Genomic DNA, 26,335 nt, shown 5'->3' with positions numbered 1-26,335 from the left:
CAGTTCAAGAAATTAGTCTGCGATATAGTCAACACAAGTCTGAAGAAACAGAATGATTTACACCTAAAGTTGGGTTCAGTGGTCCTTATTCATGTTTTTAATAGTTTGCATCATTTTTCAGGGAAAATATTAGATTCTCACATTTCTACATTGCTCGCACACTTTTAAGATAAATTAAGGTTCATAGCCCACAAAAAATACTTAGTAATAAGGCATTCAATTTCTCAACTACTAAGACAAACTAACAACAGTAGAGTTTTTAAAAATGAATGTCTGCTTAGACACCTCAGTATTTTGGACATGCTTGTCAACAGGTACTGAAATATACCATTTATCCATCAAAAAAAAACCAACAGTATTTTACAGTCATAGCTTACCAATATTAACAAAAGTTAATAAACACTTAAGCTGACGAATTTCTGGCCATTTCGCTCAGACCTCATTAAGTCACAGGTTATTTATCAATGTCGGTAAATAAGAGACACTTTACTACTACCTTGTAAACACTGGAAGTTGAGACTGGATAACCTGGACTCTGACAACTACAAGCAGCAATGTACTGAACATTAGGACTATGAGCTTCAACAGTGTTTGGAGCATAGAGAAAGGAATACTGCCCTTCCCTCGAAGAATCTGTACAGCTGTGTCCAACAACATTGGCAAGGTGTACTGCAAAGGAAAAAGGTTTATAATCAGATAGTATACTCATTAATCCCTTAGATAAATATGGGCTACCTAGTATTTTCTTTTTTTCTTGGTTTTCTCTAAATGCCTGATCCCAATAGTTACTTAACTCAGCTTCTTAGAACTTTCATGACAACTTCTTTTTAGAAGTCCACCATTCTAATGAATGTAACTCTACTCAATTATTCTTGCTAACACTATCATAGCTGAACTATGCATTGACCGATTAAAATAACTGTACCATCTTCAGAGACTTCAAGAAATCAAGTATGACTGTGAAACAAATTTTGAAGAATAAAAATTTTTAGAATTATCAGCCCCTCTGAAAACTTGTCCTATAAATGAAAATCCTTAGGAATGGTAGAAATACTATGCACTTCCTGATTAGCTCCAGATTTCTACTTTACGCCTCTGCTGCAGTAAACCATCTCTCCCTGCCTCATGAACATTATGATCATGCACAGTTCCCCATTACATACCCTAATTTCTTCCCTGTACCTCTTTCCCTATTTATTCATGTCTTGTGCTGGGGATAATTTATTGCTTCACATACACTGGTTGGCTGAACTACAGATACTGACAGGTTTTTGACAACTGGTCAAACTCTTAGTTCATGCTATACCTGTACCCTCAGAAGAAGCCTCAGTTTGGATTTAATCTTTTCTACTCAGTTGATTTACAAAAACTTGTTAAACTCAAGAAATTAAGGATCAGATCAAAAGGTACCAAAAGAAAGGAAGAGTGGATTGATGCATATGGTCACATACTGGTGATTTCCTTAAAAATGTAGTTTGAAAAATATATGCTTATTCATTAGACTTGCAAAGGCAATAGTTAGAAACACATGTATTTCGTAAGCACAAAAAAAAATAAATGATTTGGGTATTTTGGCCAAGACAGACAATCTTTCAGCTCTTACTGGTGCAGTTATTGCAAAATATTCCTTCAAGTAATTAAGGAATAGTAAACTAGAAAATTTTCTTAGAATATGCAATCATACATTTTCAAATTGCATATTGTTTGACTCTTAAAAAGCCAAGAATTATTTAATTGCAGGAACACTTTGTTTCTCTAAACAAAAGTTACTATTAGCTCAAAGATTTACCAATGCTTAAGATGAAACTAATCAGATTAGAAATTAAATTTAAATGTATTCTTAGAACAACAAATTTTATTAGAATATTACTGATTCAAATAAGACTACTCCAAAATGCCTGGTTATTCACTAGAATGTGATGAAATGGATTTGTATATACTATGCTATTTTTTACTACAGGAATTAGAATAATCCCTGTCTTTATGTACCTCAGACTTGATAAATCAAGACTGTTATATAATAGTCTTTGCAAACCTCAGACAACTAAAACCTTTGGTTTCTATTAAGACATATCAGTTCTTCATTGAGTATATTTGGTAAGCATGCAAAGGACAACTTAGAAGTCACTGTGCTCCCTCACCATGAACCATGTATGTTAAACATCAATTGAGTAAAAAAAAAAATCTGAAAAATATAACAGAACTATAGAGAGTTAGCCTGAACTGGCAAATACCAGTGCTGAAATATGACTCTTCAAAGTACTTAATATCTCATTACAGAATTCCTGAGAAGAAATCCAATTTATTTTTCAACAGCTTACCCCTTGAGCAATAAATACTTCATAGACACAGCATATCCCCACCACTGTTATTCCTTGTTCTTTACACAGTGTTGCAACAGCTACTAGAAACACAGTCACTGCAATTGGAGTCCACACTGCAGATAAAGAAGATGTTGTTGAAAATATTCCATCTTACGAAAACCCCAGACATTTAATAAACTAAATTAAGCTAAAAAGCAAAGACTTTGGTTCTTCATGTTTGAACATGCTATTTCTGTAAACTCTTTCAGTATGATGTTTGCTATTAAAGGGAAGATTACCAGTTTTTCTCTAAAGAAAGTAATATACATGTATCAATTTTAAAACTGCCTCCCGTAAATTGAAAGGACTAAATGAAAGGCAAAAGGCTAGGAAAACAAAAACCACGAATCTTTCCTACTTCACCAGAATACTTTTTCAAATGTAATGTTTTATAGGCAGCCATGAATTTTCATGAAATCAATATGACTTCAGAAAAGAGGCAAGCCTCATATATCTCCACATACTTGTGACCATCTGAGGCATCTCAGCATACTTCAAGTTACTTGTATTAATAGAAGTGAGTACAAGAGGCCCCTACTCTACTTGCAAAACAACTGAAAAAGTGCTTAAGTTTTAGAGGAGAAAAAAAAAAAAGGCAATTTATAATGAAAATTACTATTACATGGGGATCTTTGGGCTGAAGATTTTTTGTACACACTTGCTGAATAACCAATACACCCATATTACCATTTCAAGAGCTCTCTTATCAGTGATACAGAAATGAAGTTACATATATATTTGTCAATCATTTACCTATGGTATTATCTGGCCCTTTAGATTTTGTATATGACAAAAAAGCAGCTAGAAAAAAGATAGATGACAAAAGCTCTGCTCTGCCCACAACTCCAGTAACCTGAAAAAGAAGAAAAACCAAGATTATTCTTCTTATACCTATTTTACTACTAGAATAGTGTGTGACTGACATACTATCAGGATTTGCATAAATAAGATCTGTAAACCAACCAATAAAGGCCATGAAGAGTAAGGCTGCTTTTGGATCAATCAGTACTGAATTCAAGAACAGGATGACACAGGTGACTAGTGGCCACCTATGGCTGATGTGCCCCTATGTATCATGATTAACGAGACAACTGAGAAATGCTGTATTTTCTGTTATCTTTAGTAACACCAGACACAAATAGCATTTGAGGTGGAATATGGGCATGGTAATAACCACTTTCTTTTAATACTTGGAAGAAACTAGCTTTCGTGAATAGGAGCTTTAAGTGAAGCCTGACAAGGATGGATGTATGTATACATCCTGCTGACAGCGGCATATAGAAATTGTTATTTTTGTTCATACTTTTTCCGACTGACCCAACAGATTTAAATGTGAAACAAGCACTTCTTTGACTGGTGCTATGGTAACTCTTAGGTGAGCTGACAATAATTATGAATAAACTCATGGCAAACTCTGTGCAATGCAGTTAAAGAATGACTCAGGTTTTCTTAGGCTTTATTACAGATCTGGCAATTTTCTAAATGGTAAGTGAGTTGGCAATATTAAAGTTGCAGATAGTGTTCTCTTTGGTAATGAAACAGAGAGGAATGGATTTTATGAACATTTGGAGAAGCACTAAAATCCACAGGGCAGAAGATTATTATGGAATTCCCAATGAAATACAGATTAATTTCCATTTCAGTAGCTGTTTTCACAAAATGCTAAGGTGCAAACAACAAGCAGAAATCAAAGAAAGGTCACTGTATTAATGGTTACTGTAGTTACCACGGTGCTGACCACAATACCATTCAGGACTGTCTTCCTCATTTGTCCTATTCTGTAATGTTTCTGATTGAATCCAATTTTTTACAAGTAAGATGGCTGAAAAATGGCACGCTATCCCAAAGTAGACTGCCATATTTATCTACAGAAACCTCTTACCTCACCATTTAATGATGATGATGCTGAAAACTGACTTTCAGCCATCTGGACCCAACTATAAGTTTTTACTGCTAGCTACATTCTTGGTCAAGCACGATTGATCCAGCACAGCATAAAAAGAGAAAGCAACTCAATATCCAAGGTCACAGTGTAAAGAAAAGTATTCAAATCTGAATTTGAAATCATGCTCTGGTGCTTCCATTGGGAATAGCATACATTTACCAAAGGACTTAATGAATCATGCACAGACAAAGCATGTTTCACAACTGATAGGACATCAGAGTTTGTGTGAACATTTTGGATAGTATACAGGTGTTTGTTCCCAAAATGTCTTAAAATGTTTTGACTATTTCTGGTCTGGATGTCAGATGACTCCAGATCAGTCGAAAGAGATCATTAGTAAAGCAAGTGTGCTAGTGTGCCTCCAATCTCCTGCCAACAAAAGAAAGATTCTATTTCTGGATACACATGAGTGAAAGGTGACATATGAGTGAAAATTCCAGCATTTACAATGTTAGTTGACATCCTGTAGCTGTAAAGGTGATCAACATGCCTCTGGCCGAAACAATAGCAAAGTAGCTAGAAGGACTGAACTGGAATTCTAAAGACAAGGATAAATGAAACTACTATGCTGTTATTCAACACATTTCCTCAAAGATTCTTTCTCAGAAAATGAGGTATTACCACTGCAACAGCCCAGCTTCTCTCTGAAGTCAAGCAGAAAATTATTTCTCTTTATCCTGCTTTGCTAACTTTTCCAGGAAAAAAACATTTATCATAAAATAGGTAATATGGATTGCATCTGCTGTTTCAAACTCTTGTGCAGGGAAGTGATAAGTAGGAAACTAATTTGAAGGAATTCAAATCAGACGCATTCCCGTTATAAAAGATACATGTATTATATCACATAATATAAAAACTGGGAATGAGACTTGCTTTGGAGTTTTCACTAAAGCCTGAATAAGTTAGTTGGCAACCATGTCTTCAGTTCTAAAATACAGCTCATTATTACCTTTTCTTTTCCATGTATGGAATCTTCTGGTGGTTTTGCCTTTATACACATGCACAAGTCTCAACTAAGAATTCTTTCCTGGTTGCATGTTAGGCAGAATTCTCAATGCAAACACTTGAAAGGATAAAATGCACTATTTCAGAAAGCTTAAATCGAAAATGGCAGGGGGAGGAGAATGAAACTCACCTAACTGATTCTTCACCTAAGTACAAAAGCAGGGGGATTCAATTACAATTGCACTTTAAGCTCAGAGTCTGTAAGTATTTTAAGTACAGCACTAAGTTCTACCAATCTTAAAGTGCCCTCATGTGGTTAATATGAGGAATTATCCGCTTATTACCAAACTGCTTCATAACTGTACTTCATAACTTTGTAATACTTTACCTTACACAATTTAATTACACAATGTTTTGCAGGATTTGTACGACGCTTTTTGCTAACTCTGTTGCACAGTGCTAAATGCAACTGTGTTACTGTTATCTCATATAGAATCTGACGGTTCAAGCATTATAAGAAATCATCATATTCGAAATGAAAGTGATAAAATTATATAGGATAACCTAAGTCACGAACCACTACAAGTCACTAGCAACTTGGTAATGCTCCTGTAAACATACTATCGCATTTACCACAAAGAGGCAAAGCCAAACTTAAATTTAAAGCATGTTTTTTTTAAAGAAACAGAAAACCAAATGAAATTAACAAATTATTTTTTAACCCACATTTTACCCAAGATTTTATGGGGGTTTGTGCTTTCAAGCACAAAAGCAAGCAAAAATTTTTAGGTGTTCAACTTCTGCTTTTTTAAACATGCACCTAACTTCTTCTAGCAAGGACATGTTAGTAGCTCAAATAGCAGCCAATTACAAACCCCATGAACTTATTTGCTACAAAGATTTGCTCAAGATACACAGATGCAGGCTACTGAATTGCTACTGACAGGGATTTGTGTCTTTAGAGAACAAGAAAGAGAGATGCAAACTCTTTACCCTGACAAATCAGGACAAAAAAACCCCAGTGACATAAGGTAAGAGCAAAGCTGCCTCATTTTCTCAAATGACATCCCACACAACCCCCCCAAAAAAATCCAAACCCAAGCAAAAACCTCCACAAAAATAAAAATGGGGTAACACCTCCAAAGAGGCAAAAGGTTTTCTGAAAATCAGCTAATACTACAAGAAGTTAAAAAGAGACTAAGAATAGGTTTTGCAACACCTGTAAACTGGAATCTACAAAAGCCAATCTAAGTAACAGCAGAGAATTCCACAAATCTGCTTTATCAGTGCTTCTGATGGAAACAAATCTAATTAATGGCAATCACAAGACTCCATTTAATCCACAACCCTGCAAGCCTGGCTGAACATTAAAAGGTATATTATCAGACAGCTTCTACAAACAATGCTTTTCATAGCAGTGAAAAACTCGTTCAGGATCAAAGGAAAGGTAAATATGAGGAGTGAGAAATGTATTCCTAATTCTTATATCAGATATGTTAAAAAAATGGTTCAAATAGAATGGTCCTAAACTGGATGTAGCATAGCAACAACAACTCTAGGAAAAGTCCTGCTGAGATCGATATATTGACATAAAAGATAGTGAACAGAACTGACTTGGTAATTAGCTAGAGTTAAGTGCTTAGCACTTCTGGAAATCAATTAAGTGGTATGCATACTATTTGCAAAATATGATACTGGATGAATCATCATGGAACACAAATATTCATGTAAGCTACAGTAGCCATCATCATAAAAGGCAATGTTCATAGCAGAGACCTAAGTTATTTAATAACTAAATTAATGTTTAATTATTTTTCAGTAGCTGCATGGAATACCAAACCAGCATTATAATTTGTCACCTTCATCACTCACTGAAAAGGGCAGAGTTAAGCACAAGCAAAACCACACACTTTTTGGAGTTACAATTCATGAACAGATACAAAACCCCATGAAATTTAAAGTTAATTAATACAGCTTGAACAAATTAAGCACATCACAGCTATACCTACCGCTTCAGTATGTATTGGGTGCACTGCGAAGAGCAAGGATGCAACTATGCTGCTCCTGTTATCCAGAAAAAGCTTACAGACCTTGAGGAAGACTACACAAACCACCACATGAAAAACCAGATTTAGGAAGTGGTAAGAAACTGCATTTAACTCGCTGAACAAGTAGTTCAAACGAAACGTAAGAACTGTAAGGGGACGGTAAGATTTATGACTTCTCTCCTGAAAGAAAATAAATAAATAAATCAGTCACCACCAACTCCCACACAGAGAACCAAACTGCACACACAGAAAGACAAAAACACAAGATAGGAAAAAGTATTTTAAAAGCCATGAATGATCAAATTAATCTGAGTTCATTTAGTTAAAATTACCCTGACTTTCAGCTAGTTTTTCAGTGCACAATCAATACTGAGATGGCTGTCTCCCGCTACACAGGGTTAGGTTTATTTTGAGTAAAAACGTGTCGAAAAATACTACTTGAAATTTTGCTGGGAGGAGTTTACGAACCCACTTACTCTCAACGACTGCAGGACTAGGTGGCATCTGAAAAAGTCTGGATGCTTTCACTAGAGGGTTGTATGAAAATTATGAATTAAAGTCTATTTGTAGAGTGGGCAATTATATTTCACAAGGAACTAACCCTGTATGTTATGGACATAAGAAAAGAGAAGATTACAAGGTGGAATGCATAGGCAAAAATGACCTATGACTATCAGCGAATTTTTGTTCATTTGCAATGGCACCATGTGTAGCTTTGTAAACTATATGTAAATCCTTTAGCCACTGCCATTTAACGATGTTTATTAACAACTTTAATACCAATGCAGCTTTTCAAATAAAAACATAGCCACTGTACACAGGCTACAAACCAAACCCTGTGAATTCACATAAACATACTTCCTCAAATAAATTTAATAGATTCAATACCCACTCTCTAACTCATAGCTCTGTTGTTTAAGAGTGTTCTCTTTCCTTCCAGACTGCAACTAGAAATAAATACCCTTGTATGTCAATGTCTAGCTTTTGCAGGAAGAAAAGGGAAAACGGTCCCTTTCAATACTAGAATTTCAATACTAGAATTCAATTTCAACACTAGAATTAGATAACACACAGCATCTTGAAGCATGATATATGACTTAAATTTTCTTACAAGTTCTTTTATTGAACAGAGGGAAAAATTGTAAGTGACATCTGTTCCTGATCTCGTAGTACAAAACACTAACATCATCACATTCCATCAGAAACAAACTATTCTGTTAAAAGCACATTAGGGAAAAGTGTAAAAACTCTACAAGGCTTTTTTCTTTTCCCAAATTCCTTAAGTGTTTCACTAACCATTTACCTCAGACATTGGAGTACCCCAGAAGTCATTCTGAAACAGATTTTTTAATGGAGTAGAAGGATGCAAATCTTTATTGTCCAAAATTGCTGAAACATCATCAAAAACAAAACCACAAAAGAGACTGTTCCAGTAGCAGGCTGCCACCACACCAACTATTAGTGCTGCTTCCTTCAGGCTTACATCAGCCATCTTCTCTAAGAGTTTTCATGGACAAAGCTGAAATACATGGACAGAAACTTGACTAACGTTACTGATTAAAAACTAAACTCGACAAAGTCAAAAAGACATAAAATATTTTAGAAGTTAACGACTACTACGTATCTAAAAATCAGTGACATAAAAAGCTTTCCACTAGTCTTGTCCATTTTACACAATTTATTGTCTAAAAGAAATACTCTCATTAAAAAGTCTCACCTCTAAAAAGCCCTCACACAAGCTGGATGCACTGCTACATTTCATGGTTTACTAAGAAAAGAAGATTGATGATAAATTGTGATGTAGTTTTTAGCAGACAGCTATGCAGTCCAAAGGAATGCTGAAAACTAGAGAATTATGAAAATTAAGTTCCCTAGAACCCTGAGTAATTTAACATACTGACACAGAATACTATATCATCAAAAAGGCAGGCAGTGTGTTAATTATTAATGTTTTTTTAGGTTTAAAAGTATTTCACAAAATATTTCAAAAGCAGTTAAAAAAACAAATTTCAAACATTTTGAAGAACAAACAGGAACCTTGAAGAACTTCATAAGTATAGGTGTTCAAGAACAGGTAAAGAAGGACATAAGTAATAATAAAAAGTTAAACTTACCATTGAAGCTCACACGTTGCTCATTGGCAGTCTTCATAGAAGTTCATGAAAAAGTCATTTCTTCTCAACTCTGTCAATTGTTCAAATGTCATTAAATGTTTATAAGAGCCCTGTCTAAAGAAATACAGCAAGGAAAAAAGACACTACAAATGAACTTCTATCTTACATTATTTTCTCCCATCTTGCATAAACTTCCTAAGCTCTAGAAATTATTAAACAGCAGTTTTAGGTTTATTTAAATAATACTACATGAGTGACCCAATCAAAAGGTGAAATTACTATGTACTAGGTTGGTTGAAAACACTGTTCTGCCTTGGAAGAATAAGAAGGTAACTACAGGTCAAAGGCATTCTTTTTGACCCATAGTTGACACAGCTTGGATTACTGCCAATTGTTGGGACCAAAGAGATTAAAAGCTACAGACAGCCAAGCACTGACTTAGTTTCGAGAAAAAGGAGAGATGACTGAACAAAAATATACCGCCTCTTCCCCAAAACTAGAGAGGGATAATATCCCTAAGGACACAGAACAGCTTACATTAGCTGGATAATGTAGATCCATAAATATGCAAACACACTAGCCTTACGTCCACCAGGGTTCACACATCAAAGCTGATGGGTGATTTTGATGCTATATTATTACATGCTATACTATTTGGATGATGAAATGCTGGTGATTTTTTTTTTCTTTTGGTATGTTGGTGGGGTTTGTTTTGTTTTGGTTTGGTTTTTTAAATTGTGTTCATATTTAAGTATACTATCCTCTAAAAACAGCCCATAGAAAAATCTCACCCATACATGTAATCTCAGATGTGAATTGCAGCTTGGGCTCCACCTGAGAGCACAACAATCACCTATCACAACTAGTGGTAAAGGAGCAGTGGTACAGGAAGTAATACATGTGCAACAAGACGCAGGTGCAGTTAAACTAAAAACCAAGACAAAGATTATTTAAAAGGAATCAAATCAATCCAATTAGTGTTACTCACATAATGGCAGTGAAGGTTGTGGAGTTTTTACTTTTCTAGTACCTGGAGCACTAGTTACTGGTGTTACTTGAACCAATAAAAAACCTTTTTTCAAAGTTGCTACCACCACTGTAATAAAAGAAGAAAAAAAAAAAAGAGAAAACATTGTTAAATATTAAAGGAGGAGGCTATGTCTTTTTGCCAGGCTGGATCAAAGTACTTTAAGCCAAGATTAAGTTTAAACATATTTACGATTTTCTTGGCAGCCAGAGAAATCTTATTAAAAAAAAAGAAAAAAAAGAAAACAAAGCTTACCGCAGGAATACATGAAAAGCCAGCCCATTTCTGAATTTCAACCCACCAAAGTCTTTCAGTTGCCCCTCAAATATGAGAAGAAACTGCTAGAAAAAGAATTTGAAAATCCTTGTTTGCAACAGTGCGTTGAACAATGCGCTTCCTACTTCCTGAAGTTCACTAGTTCTACTGAATAGCAGTGACATCTGAAAAGGACCTACAGCAAATACGTAATGATTTTCCAATATACAAGCTACATTTCTTAAATACTGTGTTCCAAAAATTAATGGGACAAGACAATATTGCCACACAGAAGCAACCATACAGTTTATTTAAATTCACCCTTTAAGAAAGGGCCTCGCTACGTGAGTAGGTTTGGGTGACTTGAGACTTCTTTATTAACAATGTAAGTTTATTGTATTGGTTGAAGCAGTAAGCCCTTGCAGATACTGCTTTGTGCATCAAAGAGTAACTCTGAGGTAATTCTTCAGCAGCAACCCTATTTCAAAAACAGCTACTGATCCCCAACGAGTAAAAAAAGGGATAGATTCTTATGTATAGCCTCCTATCAAAAGGAAAAGCTTCACCAACCTTAATAGCTAGCTCAACTACTTTTTGTAGGTTTTCACTTTTCTTCTTTCTAAATAGAATGTATGTCAAGACAGCTACCTTACTTATCCCTTAACCCTAGGCAATTCTGATGCTTTTCATGAGCCCTTTCTGTTCTTAATTTCTAGTATTTCTTCCACCCACAACTCTTTTTACACCACTACTGACTATGCTGTTCCTTGACAGAGCTGCATTTACCTACATGCCACCTGTAGGGAATATATGGTTTTCATTTGAATGAAAGGGAACTCTTAGACAGAAAGAAATGAGTATTTTAAGCTACATCCAAAGTCAGGATTAAGTGGCTAGCCCACCACCAGAGAAACCTGTTTGAGAACTCCAGAAGAAATTCACCTTTAACCACATTTTTTTAATTTGCTATTCGCCCTCTCCTTTACATGTACATTTCAATCGTAGATACGATTGCAAATATATGGCTATAATTTGGTTTTTCAAGACAAGTATTTGAGCCCCAGACACTCAAGACAATACTGAAGAGCTTAGTAAGTTTACTGTAAGGAATGAATATAAGCAACAAAACACATTGTTCTGGTTTTAGCAGCAAGTCACACAACACTGCTTGAACTATGCCATGCTTGGTAATCTCAAATGCATCACATCAGATCTCTCAAATTTTTGTTGTGTGCAAAAGTACTAGGAGGTCTTGGTAACAGATGGGCAAAATGGAGCTCTGGAAGATCCCCCATTTTCCAGCAATCTGTTTCCAGGGCAAGTACAAAGAGAAAAACAGGAAATGCAAGGCCATGTACAATCTGTAGATCACACAAAACTGTAGCACAGATAATACTGTACAGATACTACTTCTGACTTGCAATCTGGCAGTCTAAGGTCTTATTTTCCTGAAATATACTGTAAAGATACATAAAGTTAGGGAAGTTACTTTTTCCACCTGGTCTGATTACAGGGTAGTTTAACGCACTTGATGAATTAAAGCATAAATATGGAAAGGATGTTTTTGCTGTCCTTTACATTAAGCATAACAAGGCAGATTTTGAGGAAGGCTCACCATCAGAACTACTACTTCCTATTTGCTTCTACAGCTCGGTCCACTACCAAACTGCAAGCTTCAAACCTGGAGTGATCATCGACGTGTTGAGAATGCAAGATTAAAACAGAAGGAGGTTTATAAAAGCTCATCTGTACTAGGTAAGCCAGGCAAAATGTTTTATGTCTCATTAATCTCAGTGAAGAACAGCATTTGCTATTTGGCAGCCAACACTATTCACACCAGATAATATGTTATCAGTTTGATATTGGAAAGAAAGAAACCATATAAGGAGTATGCAAGGCTGAGAACCTCATCAATCAAAGATGTGCAAGAGGCTGCTGAAGCTTTGGTATGAATGGGCTACTTGAGTGAGTGGATATATTCCCCTTCTTGCCCAATATATATGCCAAAATTTACTATCAACCCAAGTATGGTCTTGCAAGTGCCAGTACTTCACCGCTCCCAGTGATGGATGTATTGATAAATGCCAGTAAAACACTGCCTAACAACTTGTTCGCTAACACAGACTTGCTGTGACGGGAAACCACATCACCGACTGCTCCAACACATGTAAACAGATTGACTGTCCCTCCAGTTGCTTTTTTTCGTCATGCCTACCTGCTACTTTCACAGATTACCAATCTTAGATACCTTAACCACCCCTTGGGCTGTGTGACTGCCAGTTCACCGTCTATGGAACAGCCACAGAGCCCCATTTGACTGGCTGAAATCAGGACAGACATTCTTTATTACCAAGGTTTCTATTGGATGTTTTAATTTGCAACAATATCTGACCACGCCATGAAGAATACACGGCTGAAAACAATAAACAGCAAGATAAACCCTGTGAGACAGAAACTGCGTGATTGTGAGAGCCAACTGTGGAAAACCAGAATGCCCAAGCTGTGCAAAACACCTGATTGTTCGTCTGATTTTCTCAAGCTGTCTGACACAGAAATCTGCACTTTGCACTCCAGTGTTCTCATGCATGTACAGAGACATTAAGTAGAAATGACAGACAAGAAGCAGAGCTCTCAAGCAGATTTGGCTTGTAAGGCATGTAGTTTTCCTCCTCCAGCTCTGGAGAACCCTCTACCAGCTCATCCAGTCTTCTCCTTCAAGAATTGCAGACAAGAGTATGACATAACAAAAAAACCAAAAAACCAAACCAAAACAATAAAATCGATTGTTTTTAGGAAAGTATGAAAACAAAATATTTCTCTACAATCAGACAGTTTAACACTATATATTGCAAAATACAGTAGTCTGCACGAAAAAATGCAACATGAATAAAAAATGCATAATGAGGTTCTAAGAGTATCCTCAATTGGGAGATTTGGAAGTGTGGGAGCCATTTTCTGCTCATATGAATTCAGTAAAAATTAGGATGTATTTAGGCAGGAATACAGCTGCAATCCCTAAATACCCAACACCTATTTAGCACTCCATAATTAGCTATCACCTACTAAACATGCTATCCGCCACCTTCTATCAACAACAGACCCTTGCAAGAGCAAATACATTTGTGTTGACTAGACACAACTTACTACCTAACTTTAGAAATTTAAACACACATTTGAAATTTTTCTTCTACTGGGTAATAGCACTTTTACACCCAGAAGTTCATTAATAACAACTTCTGGTCCAATCAATCCTAGTTCAAAAAAGAAAAAAATGTTCTATGTGAGAAATCTTTTTCTTCTTTAGAAAACAAGACATGGATAGTGGAAGTATTAGAGAATTTGAGAACCGTGGCAATTCTGTTGGGGAAAAAGCTTGCACAAACCACCTAAGGATTTCCACAGGATTTCCACAGAAACTGGCAGGAACAAACATGATCATTAGACTTAATCTCAAATGGATGCCACAATTGCGAAGTTTCAACCTGTTCTAGATTTGTATGAAAGCTCTTACTACTCCTGAAAATACCCACCATAATTGACATATTGCAGCTTTTGATAGTCAATATTTTGAAAGTCAGTTCAAGCCATCAGAATTTTTTTTAAATTCACTTTATTTGCTGTCCATAACAGAACATTACTTACTACAATTTAAAGATGGATTTTTTTTTTAATCTCATATGTGGAGACTATTTTCATTCACACTTCATTAAATATTCATAGATATTAAAAATACACCTGACACTTTTCAGTCATATGAAGATGTTAGCATTTTCAACTGTAATCAAACTGCAACTATTCTCTGGAGATGACTATGGAAGCATCAGTGAGGCAACAGACTGTAACTCCACAAAGTCACTTTGATAATCAGTGCTTTGCCTGTGCAATATGAAACATAATTATTATGCAAATCTCAAGAAATTTAATTTTGTGTTATACGAATTAGGCTGCTGGAAATAAAAAACGAGGCAATTTGCATACGGATCAGGCAGTTTCTTGAAAAGCTTTGAAAACAAGCTAATGAGCATTTTATGCGCATACCTAATCATAAAATGTGGGCTTTCCATTCTCCTGTTTGGAGCTCTAAAGCCAGTGAAGACACAGATATACACAAATAAGCTTCCGAAAATAGTTGTGCATCTCATTTACTCTGGAGAAATGTACTCCCATAAACATTGAAGGTCCTGGACTGCTTAAAACATATTTACAGTTCATACAGAAAACTGACAAATTATCAAAGGTAGAAGAAAGGAAAGAACTGACAGAACTACTCCTAGATTTATTTCCATTTTTAAACAGGTGAGCAACAAGTTCATTTAAGAGCTGGTGACTGAACTAATGAATATCAGCAAAGATATATACAATGGGTTACCAAAGCCCGTAGTATAGTCACTTAAAAATGGCATTTTAATTTAGCTTGAGGCTCTGCTAATGTCCTGATATGTCTTGCCTACTTGCTACTCTTTCTGCATTTTTGGCTAAAATGAATATTCTTTATGATGACTTGATACGAGTGTTTAATGACAGAAAAAGATCATTTTGTTTGCATTGTCCCTTTCCAACACAGCCTTTAAATTTATCTTCTCTTAAAAATGTTTCTCCAAGGTACAACTCCAGTACGAAACAATGCAGATGCATAGCTCAAATTTAAATGACTGTGGTGAATTTCATATAGGAGAAAGCAAGAAGTATTTGGGAAGATGGGAGAAGGCAGAATGCAAAACATGCCCGGATTCCCCTTTTCTCTTGCTGAGATCCTACAGCAGAATAAATATAATAAGAAAAGTATAATTGCAGCAACCTTCCTTTGCAATTACTACAGGATCAAGAGTAATGGGACAAAAGCGAAGTACTCCTCATTCCTCAGCAAGGCAATGCCCCCCAGCCTGCTCTTCATAGTTCTGAAGGATCCACTAGACGAGGAATGGCAGCTCTGACATGGAGTCAGAACACATGTTGCAGGCCAGAGGAAAGACTTCCTGGGGGAAGACTATGAAGAGCTTGCTGGCAATCATGCAGCTGAACTAACGCTAAGAACATTTTAGGGTATTCTGGTACAAACAAGGATCAAAACTTAAAAATGGGAAAGATGAAGATACTGGTTTAGCTGGTGGTTTAGCTTCAGTTTGTTCAACGCAAGCAGTGCAACAGTCAGCTGAAATACAAACCACATATCTATGGTTTGTATTTTATAGCTTAAAATGATTAACAGGATGTCACATTTCAAAGTCAAACCTTTAGGGTTTTAGGGGGGTTTTGATTTGGTGGTTTGGTTTTTTTTTGTTTTTTTCCTACATTCAATCAGTAACAAATACTTTTTACGTTTAGAATAACTATATAAAACACGGTTTGTTTCCTCATAGGACACTGATGCAAAAATAGTGTGTCTAAAATAATGCTGACCTATACTCTCAGTATTCTAGAACTACAACAGCAGAAACTGCATGTTTGTTAACTCCAAAGAACAAATGAACAAAAGCTACATGGGTGGCATAAGCTAAAAAGACAGCCTCTGCTATGCATGTCCTTATTTAGTATGCTTGGTCTGTAGATGACTTCTTGCAGTATTTTTAATAACACTCCATTAGGTCTTTTGTATTGCAGTCTTTGTATTAGGCCTTTGAAATGGCGCACAATGTTATCAAAACTGTGGTTTAATATGGATGCCTAACTCTTTTATCAGGGTAGGTCAAGCTGTGTACTGTGGAGCTAAAATGTTCTTTGGCTCCAGAACTACAAGCATGTATTCCCACTAGAAGATCATCACTCGTACAAAGTTCGTCATGTGATCAGATGTGATGCAGAAACAAAAGAAAAACCAATTCACTTGCTCTACAGCATTCTGTGTTTTAAACCTCTTCACATTTTGTGTGGGGTTAACGATTCCATTCTTTTCACTCTTTTTTCACTTTTGGAAGTCTTCTGGCTCACCTCAAAATCCCTTTCAGTTCTGTATCAACCTCCTTTACTGTCTGCACTACACGATTATGACCTAGATGTTTTCACTACCAGTATGTGTAATGATTTATTTTCTGTTGATTCTGTTACAGAACACTCAAAAAAAAAAAATAAAAATGCTGAAGCACATTAAATAGTTATACTGGCCTTAACAACTTGTTAACCTGAAGAGGATTAAAACAAAACAAAACAAAAAAACAAAAAAAAAAAAAAAAAAAAAAAAAAAAAAGAGTTCCTATCCAGGAACATCCTAACATCAATGGATGATTTCATTTTCTATATCTTAGGGGAATCCATTTCCTGAAAGCCCATCTTGTAGCAAGGCAGTATTATTCTCTGTGGTTCACCTGCTCCACATACAAAAGTGTCCTGCTAAGAAATCACTGTTTTACACTTAATCACAATAAATTTTAGTTTTAGTAATGTTTCCCATTCATGACATATAATCTGGACTCTTTCTCTTTCCTCACTATACAGTTTGCTTTTCTTACCCAATATAGAACTGTAATTAACTAATCTTTGGCTGAGGTATGAAAGTCTTTACTTTCAATCAAGAATGAAGAATTACGCCATGACTGGAACAAGTTGCATTAACTACAAGGAGTGCCAAGCAGCTTGCGTCTTGTCAGCCTCCATTAAATATCAATACTAACCAAGAGACAGCAAAGAAAAAGATGATGAATAATCCAGAAAAAGACAAAAGTCCAAAGATGACATTATGATCACGTTTCTCTTTCCATTAAGAAATTTAAAAACAAATTCTCTTCAGCTTTCCACAGCTGTTGAATGAATACAGAGATATACACACGTCACAACTGGTTGCTGGTTTTCCTTTTTTATTTGAAAAAATGTGTTCACAGCCATTTAGCTAACACAGGATCTCAAACTTTTGGGGCCACCAGACCACTACCACTCAGACGTCCTCGCTGGCCACTTGTACTCAAAGGACTGCGTTAGTTTATAGGTGTGATCTTTTTCTGTACCGCTCTGCAAGCTATATTTTGGGTCCTGACTATTACACACCGACACACACACATGGCACATGCATACCCGGGCAGTGCTGCAGCCCTCCAGCCAGCCGGCCGTGCGGCACAGAGCATGCCGCCGCACGCAGCCCGGGTCGAGGAGGAAACCTAAGGCCGGCTGCGGGCAGAGGGGGACGGGCAAGAGAAGGGAGCGGGCCGAACCGGGCCGCGGGTCCGTGCTCCTCTCAAGCGACGAGGAAGCGCGGCCAGGGACCGAGGCCGCACCGCAGCCCAGCGTGGAGGCTCACGGAGGAGGCCCGGAAAGCACAGCCAAGAGACACCCGCCACCGCGGGCAGCAGCTACGACAGACCCAGGCCTTCCGCCTCCCAAGTCCCGTCTATGGGGGAACAGCCCGCCACTACCTGCCCTACCTGAGGCCACAGAAGAAGCGGCTCCTCCGCTGCCGTCACCGCCACCACAGCTCGCTCCGCCGCCTGACTCCAGGCACTGCGCATGCGCACAGCCCCCCCTCCCCCCCCCCCAGCAAGGGAAGCTGGCCGGTCCCATTCCGGGGCGGCAACCCTGAGGTACGGCGGGAGCTGTGGTCCCGGAGCAGTTGCGTCGCACGTCGGGACATGGAGTGCAGCGTCCGCGGTGCGGGATTACGGTTTTAGCGCCGTTTGCCCAGTGAAACCGTTCGCCTCTGCCTCGGCCGGTTCCCCGCTGTGTGACCGTGCAGCTCCTGGGGGCTGAGAGTGCCCGGCTGGCCCCTATGCCGCGGCAGCGTTCGCTGTCTCCCTTGTGCCTACGAGTATCCGGGGAGCGGAGCCGGCGGGAGAGCTTGATGGCGTCGCCTAGCAGCGGCCTCCGCCGCCACCGCCGTCCTCGAGGAGCGGTGAGGTCAAGGGGCGGGCGGTGCTCTGAGGAAGGAGGCCAGAACCCCCGCGATCCCCCGGGAGCGCCGCGGGTAGCCAGGCCAGCGGCGGGGCCGGGCCGCGGATCCCCGGCAGAAGCGTCCGATCGCGGGCATCGTCGCAGTGCGGTGCCCGGAAAAGGTTACAGGCCGCTGTACAGGTCTGCTCTAGGCTGATGGATGCGTCGGCTGTGCCCCGTTGTGCAAAATTTGTTAACTCAGTAGAGTCAGATGAAATGGAGGCAAAATTGTCCCTCAGTAACATCCAGGAGGAATTGCAGTCTGTAATTATATCATTCTATTTACAAATTGGAAGAAAATAGGAAGCTAGCAGGAGATTCTGGTTTGGTTGGGCCTTTGTAGTTAAGATCTAGTGCTCTGTAGAGCTAGTAGATGAGAGCTGGTCTCGGTAATGTAATTTGAAAATAAGAAGTAGCTTAAACTGGGCTAGTCCTGGTAAATTTGCCCACGGTAAAGAAGGTCAGGTTTGAAACTACCTAAGGAACCTGAAGGTGCACACGTGCATGGGAGCCGATAAGATGCATCCACAGGTGCTGAAGGAGCTGACAGATGTAGTTGGCTTTAGTTGCCAAGCCATTATCTGTCACATTTGAGAAGTCATGGCAGCCTGGTGAAGCTCCCACTGACTGGAAAAGAGGAAACATAACCCCCATTTTTAAAGAAGGGGAAAAAAAGGAAGACCCAGGGAACTACAGACTGGTTAGTCTCACTTTGGTGCCCAGCAAGATAACGGAGCAGATCCTCCTGGAAACTATGCTAAGGCTCAGGGAAAATCATTCTCTGATTCTGTGAAACTAATACAGAGTTCGCAGAGGATATCTCCCATGGGATTATGCTGGTTCTGAGGGAACATCATGCTCAGCATAGATCATTGTTAGAGTTACTGAGCTTGGGTTTTTTCTTCTATAAAATATATGTTCCTGCTGTGTCATTAGTTTTTTGAATAATAATGGATTTAATATTATAGTTAGGTTTATTTCTTTCTTGATTTTCTTAACCATTTATGCTATATTCATGATTTAGGTTTAAACTTGGCAGATTATAATTTTTGAAATACTGATAATAAAGGCTAGAGACAGCTCCAGAGGACAGAATAATCCAAGACTTGCAATCCCTTCTGCCTTTTTCAGGTACTGCACTGACTGTCAGATATATAAGAAATCACTGTGGCCCACAGTAGCCAGTAGGTAAGCAGTAGAACAAAACTTTGCACCCCTTCCTGGTCAGATTTTTGTCAGTTTCCAGGTTGTTTACTGTTCTTTATCAATTCAAGCATTCTGATCAAGAGTTTAACATCTTATAAATTAATATCAGGAAATGGATGCTCATAGTACCAAACTAAAGCAGATGTTGGTTCTGTTTAAATATTAGAAATAATCTTTTTGTGACTATAAGGAGATGTTTATCCTTCAAGGGCTGGTTAAAATGGGCATCCAGTTGTGTTTGTTAAAAATACCACGTTGAAAGGTGGGGAGGAAAAGAAGGATATTAAAGTTAAAATAGAGGTTTCGCATGTGTCCTGGTCTTCACTGTTAGTGTCACAAATTCATTGAGTATGTGTGATGTAATTTTCAACTTAAAGAAAAATGGTTTTACTATAGCCTCCCTTGTTTGTGGTAGACTAAAATGTGAATGCAGTGTTAATAAATGTTACAAAATCAATACAGTTGTTATAATCATCTTGTCTTGTTCAGTGGCCAGCCTCCGTGAAGTCGTTTGACAGAAGAATGTCTGAAAATTGTTATTTTAATTTTTGTTCCAGGAAAAAATTATAAATTCAATATGGCACAGATTTTACATTGGAAGACGCTTATGAAGGTTGATCCAGATGCTCTGCCTTGTCAAGAGGAACTAGCAGACAGATTGCTGGAGACCATGTTAAAGGTACTCAAGGGAAAAACAGAACATAGGGGGTTTGTTATACATTCTTACCTATACTGTCTCTGATCTTCAACATGCATAAATGATTTATTTTGTGGTTTTCATTGATACTTGTACAAAAACACTGTTGTCTCTTTCCTTAGATTGATGGGAAAGATCTAAAAACTGAAGCTCCGGGAAAACTGATACACCTTTTTAAAATTACTCAGTCACTATTGAAGGTTTGTGTTAATTCTTACTTTCTACAATTCTGCAGATGCATTGTTTGTTTTTCATTTTTTGTTTAAATGAATTCATCATTACTCTTTTCTTTTTCTTCTTTTTTTTTTCTCCCTGCATTGAACACACTGGTTACTCCTAAGATCATTTGTATGCTAAATGTGTGCTTGCACCACAGTATCTGCTTGTAGCCATTGGGATTACAGCATTTAGCAGTGGGAAGTGAATAGGGCTAACATATAGTTAAGGAAACTTAGTTCTGTACATAGAAAATGCAAGCAAATATGTCCAAAATTGGTTAGATGTTGTAAGTTATTGGTAATACTCTTAACTTTAATAGAAGTTTTTGTGATAGGTCGATGTTTTAGAGTAAATAGAAATGTCACCATGTGTGAAGAAACACCATCATCCTAAAACTGATTGTATAAATCTATCATACTTTCTTGCATTTACATAAATGTACTGACAGCAGGAAATAATGGCAGTACATTGGTTTTAGAGAGGCTCTTTTATTGTTTTTGATTCTCAGCAGTACGCTTTTGAATGGTTAGGTAGCCCTGTAAATTACTAATGAAGATATTTCAACAATCTGAACTTCTTAATTGTCAGCATGGGGAAAAATGGGAGTGGTTCCATTTGCTTAATGATAGAAAATTGGTGTTCTTTTGTAAATGTTTTTATTGTTTCAAATACGAGGTCTATGGAAAAATCTTTTAAATTACATGAATAGTAAATATTCCTTGTTTGTTTACTATACTTCTTTCCCAGATGAAAACTCAAGAGGTAGAGCTGGCACTAGAAGAAGTTGAAAAAGCTGGGGAAGAGCAAGCCAAATGTGGTAAGCAAGCCTTTTAAAGCTATCCCTAAATGATTTCTTAAATGCATTAATGGATTTTTTAGTGTGGGTTGTTTTTGTTTGTGCTTTGGTTCGTTGGTTGTTTTTTTTAAATTTAGGAAACTGAAAAAAATACCAACTGCTCTAAAGTTAATTGTTTGAGAGAAGCCATATTTAAAGACTAAGGTTAAGCATTGTTGGTTTAGGTACTTTTTACTTTGTTGGGTAATTCACTCTATCTGTTCCATTTTAACAGAAAATCAATTTAAAACAAAGGTGAAGAAACTTCAAAATGAATTAGAGGTATGTTTTAAAATTTTTTTACTTTATAGATTGCTGTTTAGTGGTTTTTCTAAATGAGTCTTTTTCTTAAGACTAGTGTTTTAATCTAGTAAAGAGATGTAATAGCCCTACATTTTCACTAATACTTTTTATTGGCTTTTGAATATTCGCCCGCCTCAGGTTTGCAAAGTGCTGTATATACAATGAGTTTTTTATGCTTTAGTAAGTCCCATTTATTTTTAGAAATTTCTGGGTATTGTTGAAGGAAGTTAGTGAGCCCTTCCCGTTGCTTTTCCTGAACATTAGGGACATTAATCTTAGCATCTGCTGTGTTTTTTTTTTTTTTAGTTCTTTCAGTTTTGAAGAACTGTACTGTACTTACAATGTTATTTTAATGCTTTTAAGATAGCACAAAAATCTGCTGGTGGTCGTGATACTCGTTTTTTGCGTGATGAGATCCGCCAACTGGAAAAACAATTAGAGCAAAAAGAGAGACAGTTAACAGATATAGAAAAAGAATTGGAAAAAGAGAAGAAAGTGAATGAACAGGTAAGAAGGAATTGAGCTTTGCATCTCCAAAAGCTGTTCTGCCACATCTTTTGAAAAGTCAATGTTCTCAAAAGAGCCTCTGAAATTAGAAAAAAACCAAACCCACTGGCGAAATCAGACTGCTCTGCATATATTTTCTGGTTTGTTTCTGAAGTTTCTTGTTTTCATAGTTTGTTCTTTTACAGATACATATAAAGGTTTTCTGTCTTTGTTCTAGCTTGCTCTTCGAAATGAAGATGCCGAAAATGAAAACATCAAATTAAGGAGAGAGGTTAGTAAAGAATTATTGCTGATCTGCTGTATTTTTAACTTTCTTTATAAATAAATCATTAGCTTTCTGTATTTATAATCTTTGGTGTGTCATGATGTTTAATTCCAGTTTAGAACGTTTCCTGGTTACTGGTACAAAGAGAATACAGAATTTTAATCACATTTTTTAAATATATAGTATGTCTGCTCCAATGAAACATAGTTAAATGAGGTCAGAAGGTGTCACCACTTAAATTTACATAGTTCTACTGTGCATTAATTTTGTCTGGATTTTGTGTTTTGAATTTTTAGTATTTTTCTTAAATACTATTGACAAATAGGTTTGGTGCATATTAGACAGGATTTGGTTTATGCTTGTTGCTTTTGCTAAGATTGTCTGATTGGTTAACATAAAATCATAAAAAGTCAAAAGTTAATACAACAATAAATGCAAAGATAGAGCCAACATTCTTTATTCCTAGATTTTTTTTTTCTTACTATTCTCTTGAAACCCTTTTTTTGTAGCCATTTTTAGAAAAAAAAAATACATGTTTTAGAGCATTTAATAGCTGTAATCTTGGCCTTTCAGAGAATAAAACAGACAGCAAAAGTTAAATTAGTGTCCATGGGGAAATCTTTGAGAATCATTCCTCAAAATGCCTTTTTATGTATGTGTGTGTATGCTTGTATGTGCATACACAGGTATGGAGAAATCTCTATTTTATTTTGTCTCTACCTTGATTCCTATTTAGTCTTCTGAAAGATAATTTCTAATGTTTTTCATGCTTTGTTTTCTTGGTCTTGTTCTCTCCTTTTCAATCTGAAGAAAAAACGCTTACAGAAAAAGGTGAGGCTTCTAAGTATTTTAAAAGCAGACTGTAGGAATTTGGATGGGGTTTGACTGTCTTAGCTCTTTGTGTTAGCTTGCTAGAAAAGCAGCATCTTTGTCTTCAACTCTTCAAAATAGATTTAAGTTTGGATTGCTTTCTGTGCAGAATGAACAGTTGCGTCAGGATGTAGTTGACTATCAGAGGCAAATAGATTCTCAGAAAGAAACAGTTCTGTTACGAAGAGGAGAGGATTCTGATTACAGATCACAGTTATCCAAAAAGAACTTTGAGCTTGTCCAGTATTTGGATGAAATTCAGGTAAAATCTATGCATGCTATTGAGTATTTATTCGACTGTTACTGACAATAGTGTTTTTCACAAAGCTATGTCCAACTCATGTCGAGTAAGGGAATTCGTAATGCAGTTGAGTTCTGTGATGCATATGCGTAGCACTGGTGAATCTGGCAGAGGTAGTTAAGTCACTGGAAATGGGAGATGTGTCTTTTGTTTGCTGCTAGGGTTTGTTGCAATGGATGATCTGGAGGTGAAATACTCTCTTCTGTGCTAATTTCTTGTAAGACTTTCAAGTCTTAACATTTAAGGTAGCTGTCAATTAGCGCTTATTCAGGTCTTCAGATGTACACTATTTAAAAGCAGATTTTTCTTTCATTTTGCAGAATTTGACTGAAGCTAATGAGAAGTTAGACATTCAAAACCAAGAAATGAGGAAGAATCTTGAGGAATCAGTACAAGAAATGGAAAAGATGACTGATGAATATAATAAAATGAAACTAATTGTGCAACAATCTGATACTGTTATGGATCACTTAAGAAAAGAGAAAGAACAGTACAAATTTCAAGTAAGAACTTGACTCATATTTTAACTTGAAATAAAAAAACATTCAACATATCCAGTTAAAAACATACTCTCTACTGAAATAACATTCTCAAAAAGTAGTATGATCTTTAAATTTGGTGCAAATTTTAAAAATTGCTGACAGATTTTTTTGTACAAAATTGTAGTCATACTCGTGTTCTTAAGAGTCATGATCTTCCCTTGCTGCTGTAATGCTAATCAGTTAAATTGTATGTATATGTTATATGTATAATGTGTTTGTACATATATATTGAGCAAAACAGTTTTGTGATGTGATATTAATTCAGATGGCATTTCTAGGTTCAGGAGCTTTCAGACCAGCTGAAAGCAAAGAATGAAGAAGACTATCCACTTATGGCAGCTGTAAATGCAAAAGTTGAAGAATGGAAGGTACTTTTTAATACTTTTTTATTATTTTGGGGGATTATTTCAAGTGTTCTGATTGTATTTTATCTTCTTTTCAGAGTATCTTAGCTTCAAAAGATGATGAACTCCTACAGTATCAGCAAATGTTGTTTAACTTGAAAGAGAAATTGAAAATGGCCCAACTTGACGTAGACAGAAACAGTATAATGGCCCTTCAGCAGGTACAGTCTGTGTGAGAAATTACACACATAGAAATCACCACTCACTAAATATGCTAATGACCAGATAATTATTTAGTCTTTCATAGTTTGCAAATACCAGAATATATGTTACTTAAGTTTGAGTATTATGAGACAGGTCAAGTCATTCCACTGCAAAGATAGCTTAATAGACAGTGCGCAAAGGAAACTTCTCTTGCTGTATGTATGAACTGAGCTCTCGGTGGTAGTTGTTTCTGCTAGTTTCATATTTGTCTTTTCCATTACTAGAGTGATTGCTTTAAATTCTAAGCATCCATAATTTAATGTTTTTAAATTATAGCTTTGTTTCTGTCTTCTAAATTTGTTAGTCAAGGAAGACTCTTACTAGTGTTTAATTTTCCATTTCTTTCTCTCATTTCATGCCTTACTATTAAGCCTGTGCGTCAGCCCATGAAGAGTATCTCTCACATAGCTCTATGATTTTGAATTTCCCTGTTTTTCCTCACAAACATGAAGAGAATAAATAAATAAGCAGCCCATTAGTAACACTGAAATATGCATCAAGGAAAGATACTGTACGATAAAGGGTGATTTTGTGCCTTGATTCAAGGAGTCATTTGACATTTGTATTATATGTTGGGCCCTTGTAGATTGAGCAGTGTGGTGAGATAAATTTATGTAGTCTTCCAAAACTAGGAACAGAGAGCTTATCAGGAGAAAAAAAAAAAGAAAAAAACCTTAGGTGCAAATCAGCCTCTTCCTCTTCAGAAGAGGAATGCAGCTGAAAGTAACTTTGATAAGCAGTTGTAGAGTCTGGGTTTAGCTGACTAGATAGCTCTAGAGGTTGCTTTTTTGGATGATCATCATTAGCATGATATTTTGAACAGTTTTGTGGAAATAAGTGTGTTTTTAAAGCAGACACTTTAAAGTCAAACCAATTTACTGCACTGTGTTATAGCTCAAAATGGACTGAGCTTGTTATGCTTCAGTGTATGTTCACATTCTAAAGGGTTATGTTTAGCTCCTTACAACTTTGCTAAGCTCTTTACCATTGGTTTTGAACTGTGGTTATATTTGTCATCTAAGAAAGCCTGAGCTTTTGTTTCTCATAATATTGGTGTAAAGTAAGGTCAGCAACTCTTGAGATTTTTACATTATAATTACTTTCTGTAACTTTTTTCGAAGTATCTTTTTTATCTTCTTCTTCTTTTGTTCATTACAGAAAAAACAACCTTAAGCTGTCTATGATATTTCTAAAGTTCATGTATGAGCACAGAAATAGTATATTTAAATAGAAGTCACTTTCACAGTCTGTATATACTTATGGATGTATATGCATGCAAAATAAGGTGTGATATGATTTTTTAAAAGTTGGGTGCCTTGCTGAAAGACAGTCTGCAATACAGGTGTCATGTATGATGGATTGTTAGTCCTCCCACTGTTGAACTTGTATCTCTTGTTTCCCACTGGCAATTGTTTATGAGGAAGCTGTAGG

General features: G+C 36.7%; 2 protein-coding genes across 12 annotated transcripts in view; one reads left to right on the top strand and one right to left on the bottom strand.

The window, feature by feature from the left end:
• Positions 1-18,124, bottom strand: part of TMTC3 (transmembrane O-mannosyltransferase targeting cadherins 3) — a 33,235-nt gene extending 15,111 nt beyond the window's left edge. Inside the window, exons 1-8 of one of the 4 annotated variants that reach the window (XM_030480872.1) lie at positions 18,050-18,124; positions 10,404-10,511; positions 9,416-9,485; positions 8,605-8,820; positions 7,263-7,481; positions 3,117-3,216; positions 2,322-2,437; positions 497-669 (exon numbers count right to left, since the gene is read on the bottom strand). In XM_030480872.1, the coding sequence (XP_030336732.1) occupies positions 497-669; positions 2,322-2,437; positions 3,117-3,216; positions 7,263-7,481; positions 8,605-8,793 (797 nt within the window). In that variant the 5' untranslated portion in view covers positions 8,794-8,820; positions 9,416-9,485; positions 10,404-10,511; positions 18,050-18,124. The other 3 variants (XM_030480868.1, XM_030480871.1, XM_030480869.1) reach the window with 3 other exon arrangements.
• Positions 18,125-18,165: 41 nt separating this feature from the next.
• The window catches only part of CEP290 (centrosomal protein 290), a 56,075-nt gene continuing 47,905 nt past the window's right edge, over positions 18,166-26,335 (top strand). For 4 of the 8 annotated variants that reach the window (XR_003990739.1, XR_003990740.1, XM_030480866.1 and 1 more), the window contains exons 1-10: positions 20,315-20,436; positions 20,577-20,654; positions 21,421-21,490; positions 21,744-21,790; positions 22,175-22,318; positions 22,536-22,589; positions 23,563-23,715; positions 24,075-24,257; positions 24,575-24,664; positions 24,739-24,861. Coding sequence is in view for 6 of the 8 variants with exons in the window: in XM_030480866.1 (XP_030336726.1) it covers positions 20,335-20,436; positions 20,577-20,654; positions 21,421-21,490; positions 21,744-21,790; positions 22,175-22,318; positions 22,536-22,589; positions 23,563-23,715; positions 24,075-24,257; positions 24,575-24,664; positions 24,739-24,861 (1,044 nt within the window). In the remaining 2 variants the exon portion in view is untranslated. Of the gene's footprint in view, positions 18,514-19,581; positions 19,740-20,314; positions 20,437-20,576; positions 20,655-21,420; positions 21,491-21,743; positions 21,791-22,174; positions 22,319-22,535; positions 22,590-23,562; positions 23,716-24,074; positions 24,258-24,574; positions 24,665-24,738; positions 24,862-26,335 lie in introns of those variants that run through there. The other 4 variants (XM_030480862.1, XM_030480864.1, XM_030480865.1 and 1 more) reach the window with 4 other exon arrangements.

Source organism: Strigops habroptila, chromosome 3 (genome assembly GCF_004027225.2).
Source record: "Strigops habroptila isolate Jane chromosome 3, bStrHab1.2.pri, whole genome shotgun sequence".
NCBI lineage: Eukaryota > Metazoa > Chordata > Aves > Psittaciformes > Psittacidae > Strigops > Strigops habroptila.
This window is presented reverse-complemented; position numbering and strand designations above follow the sequence as displayed.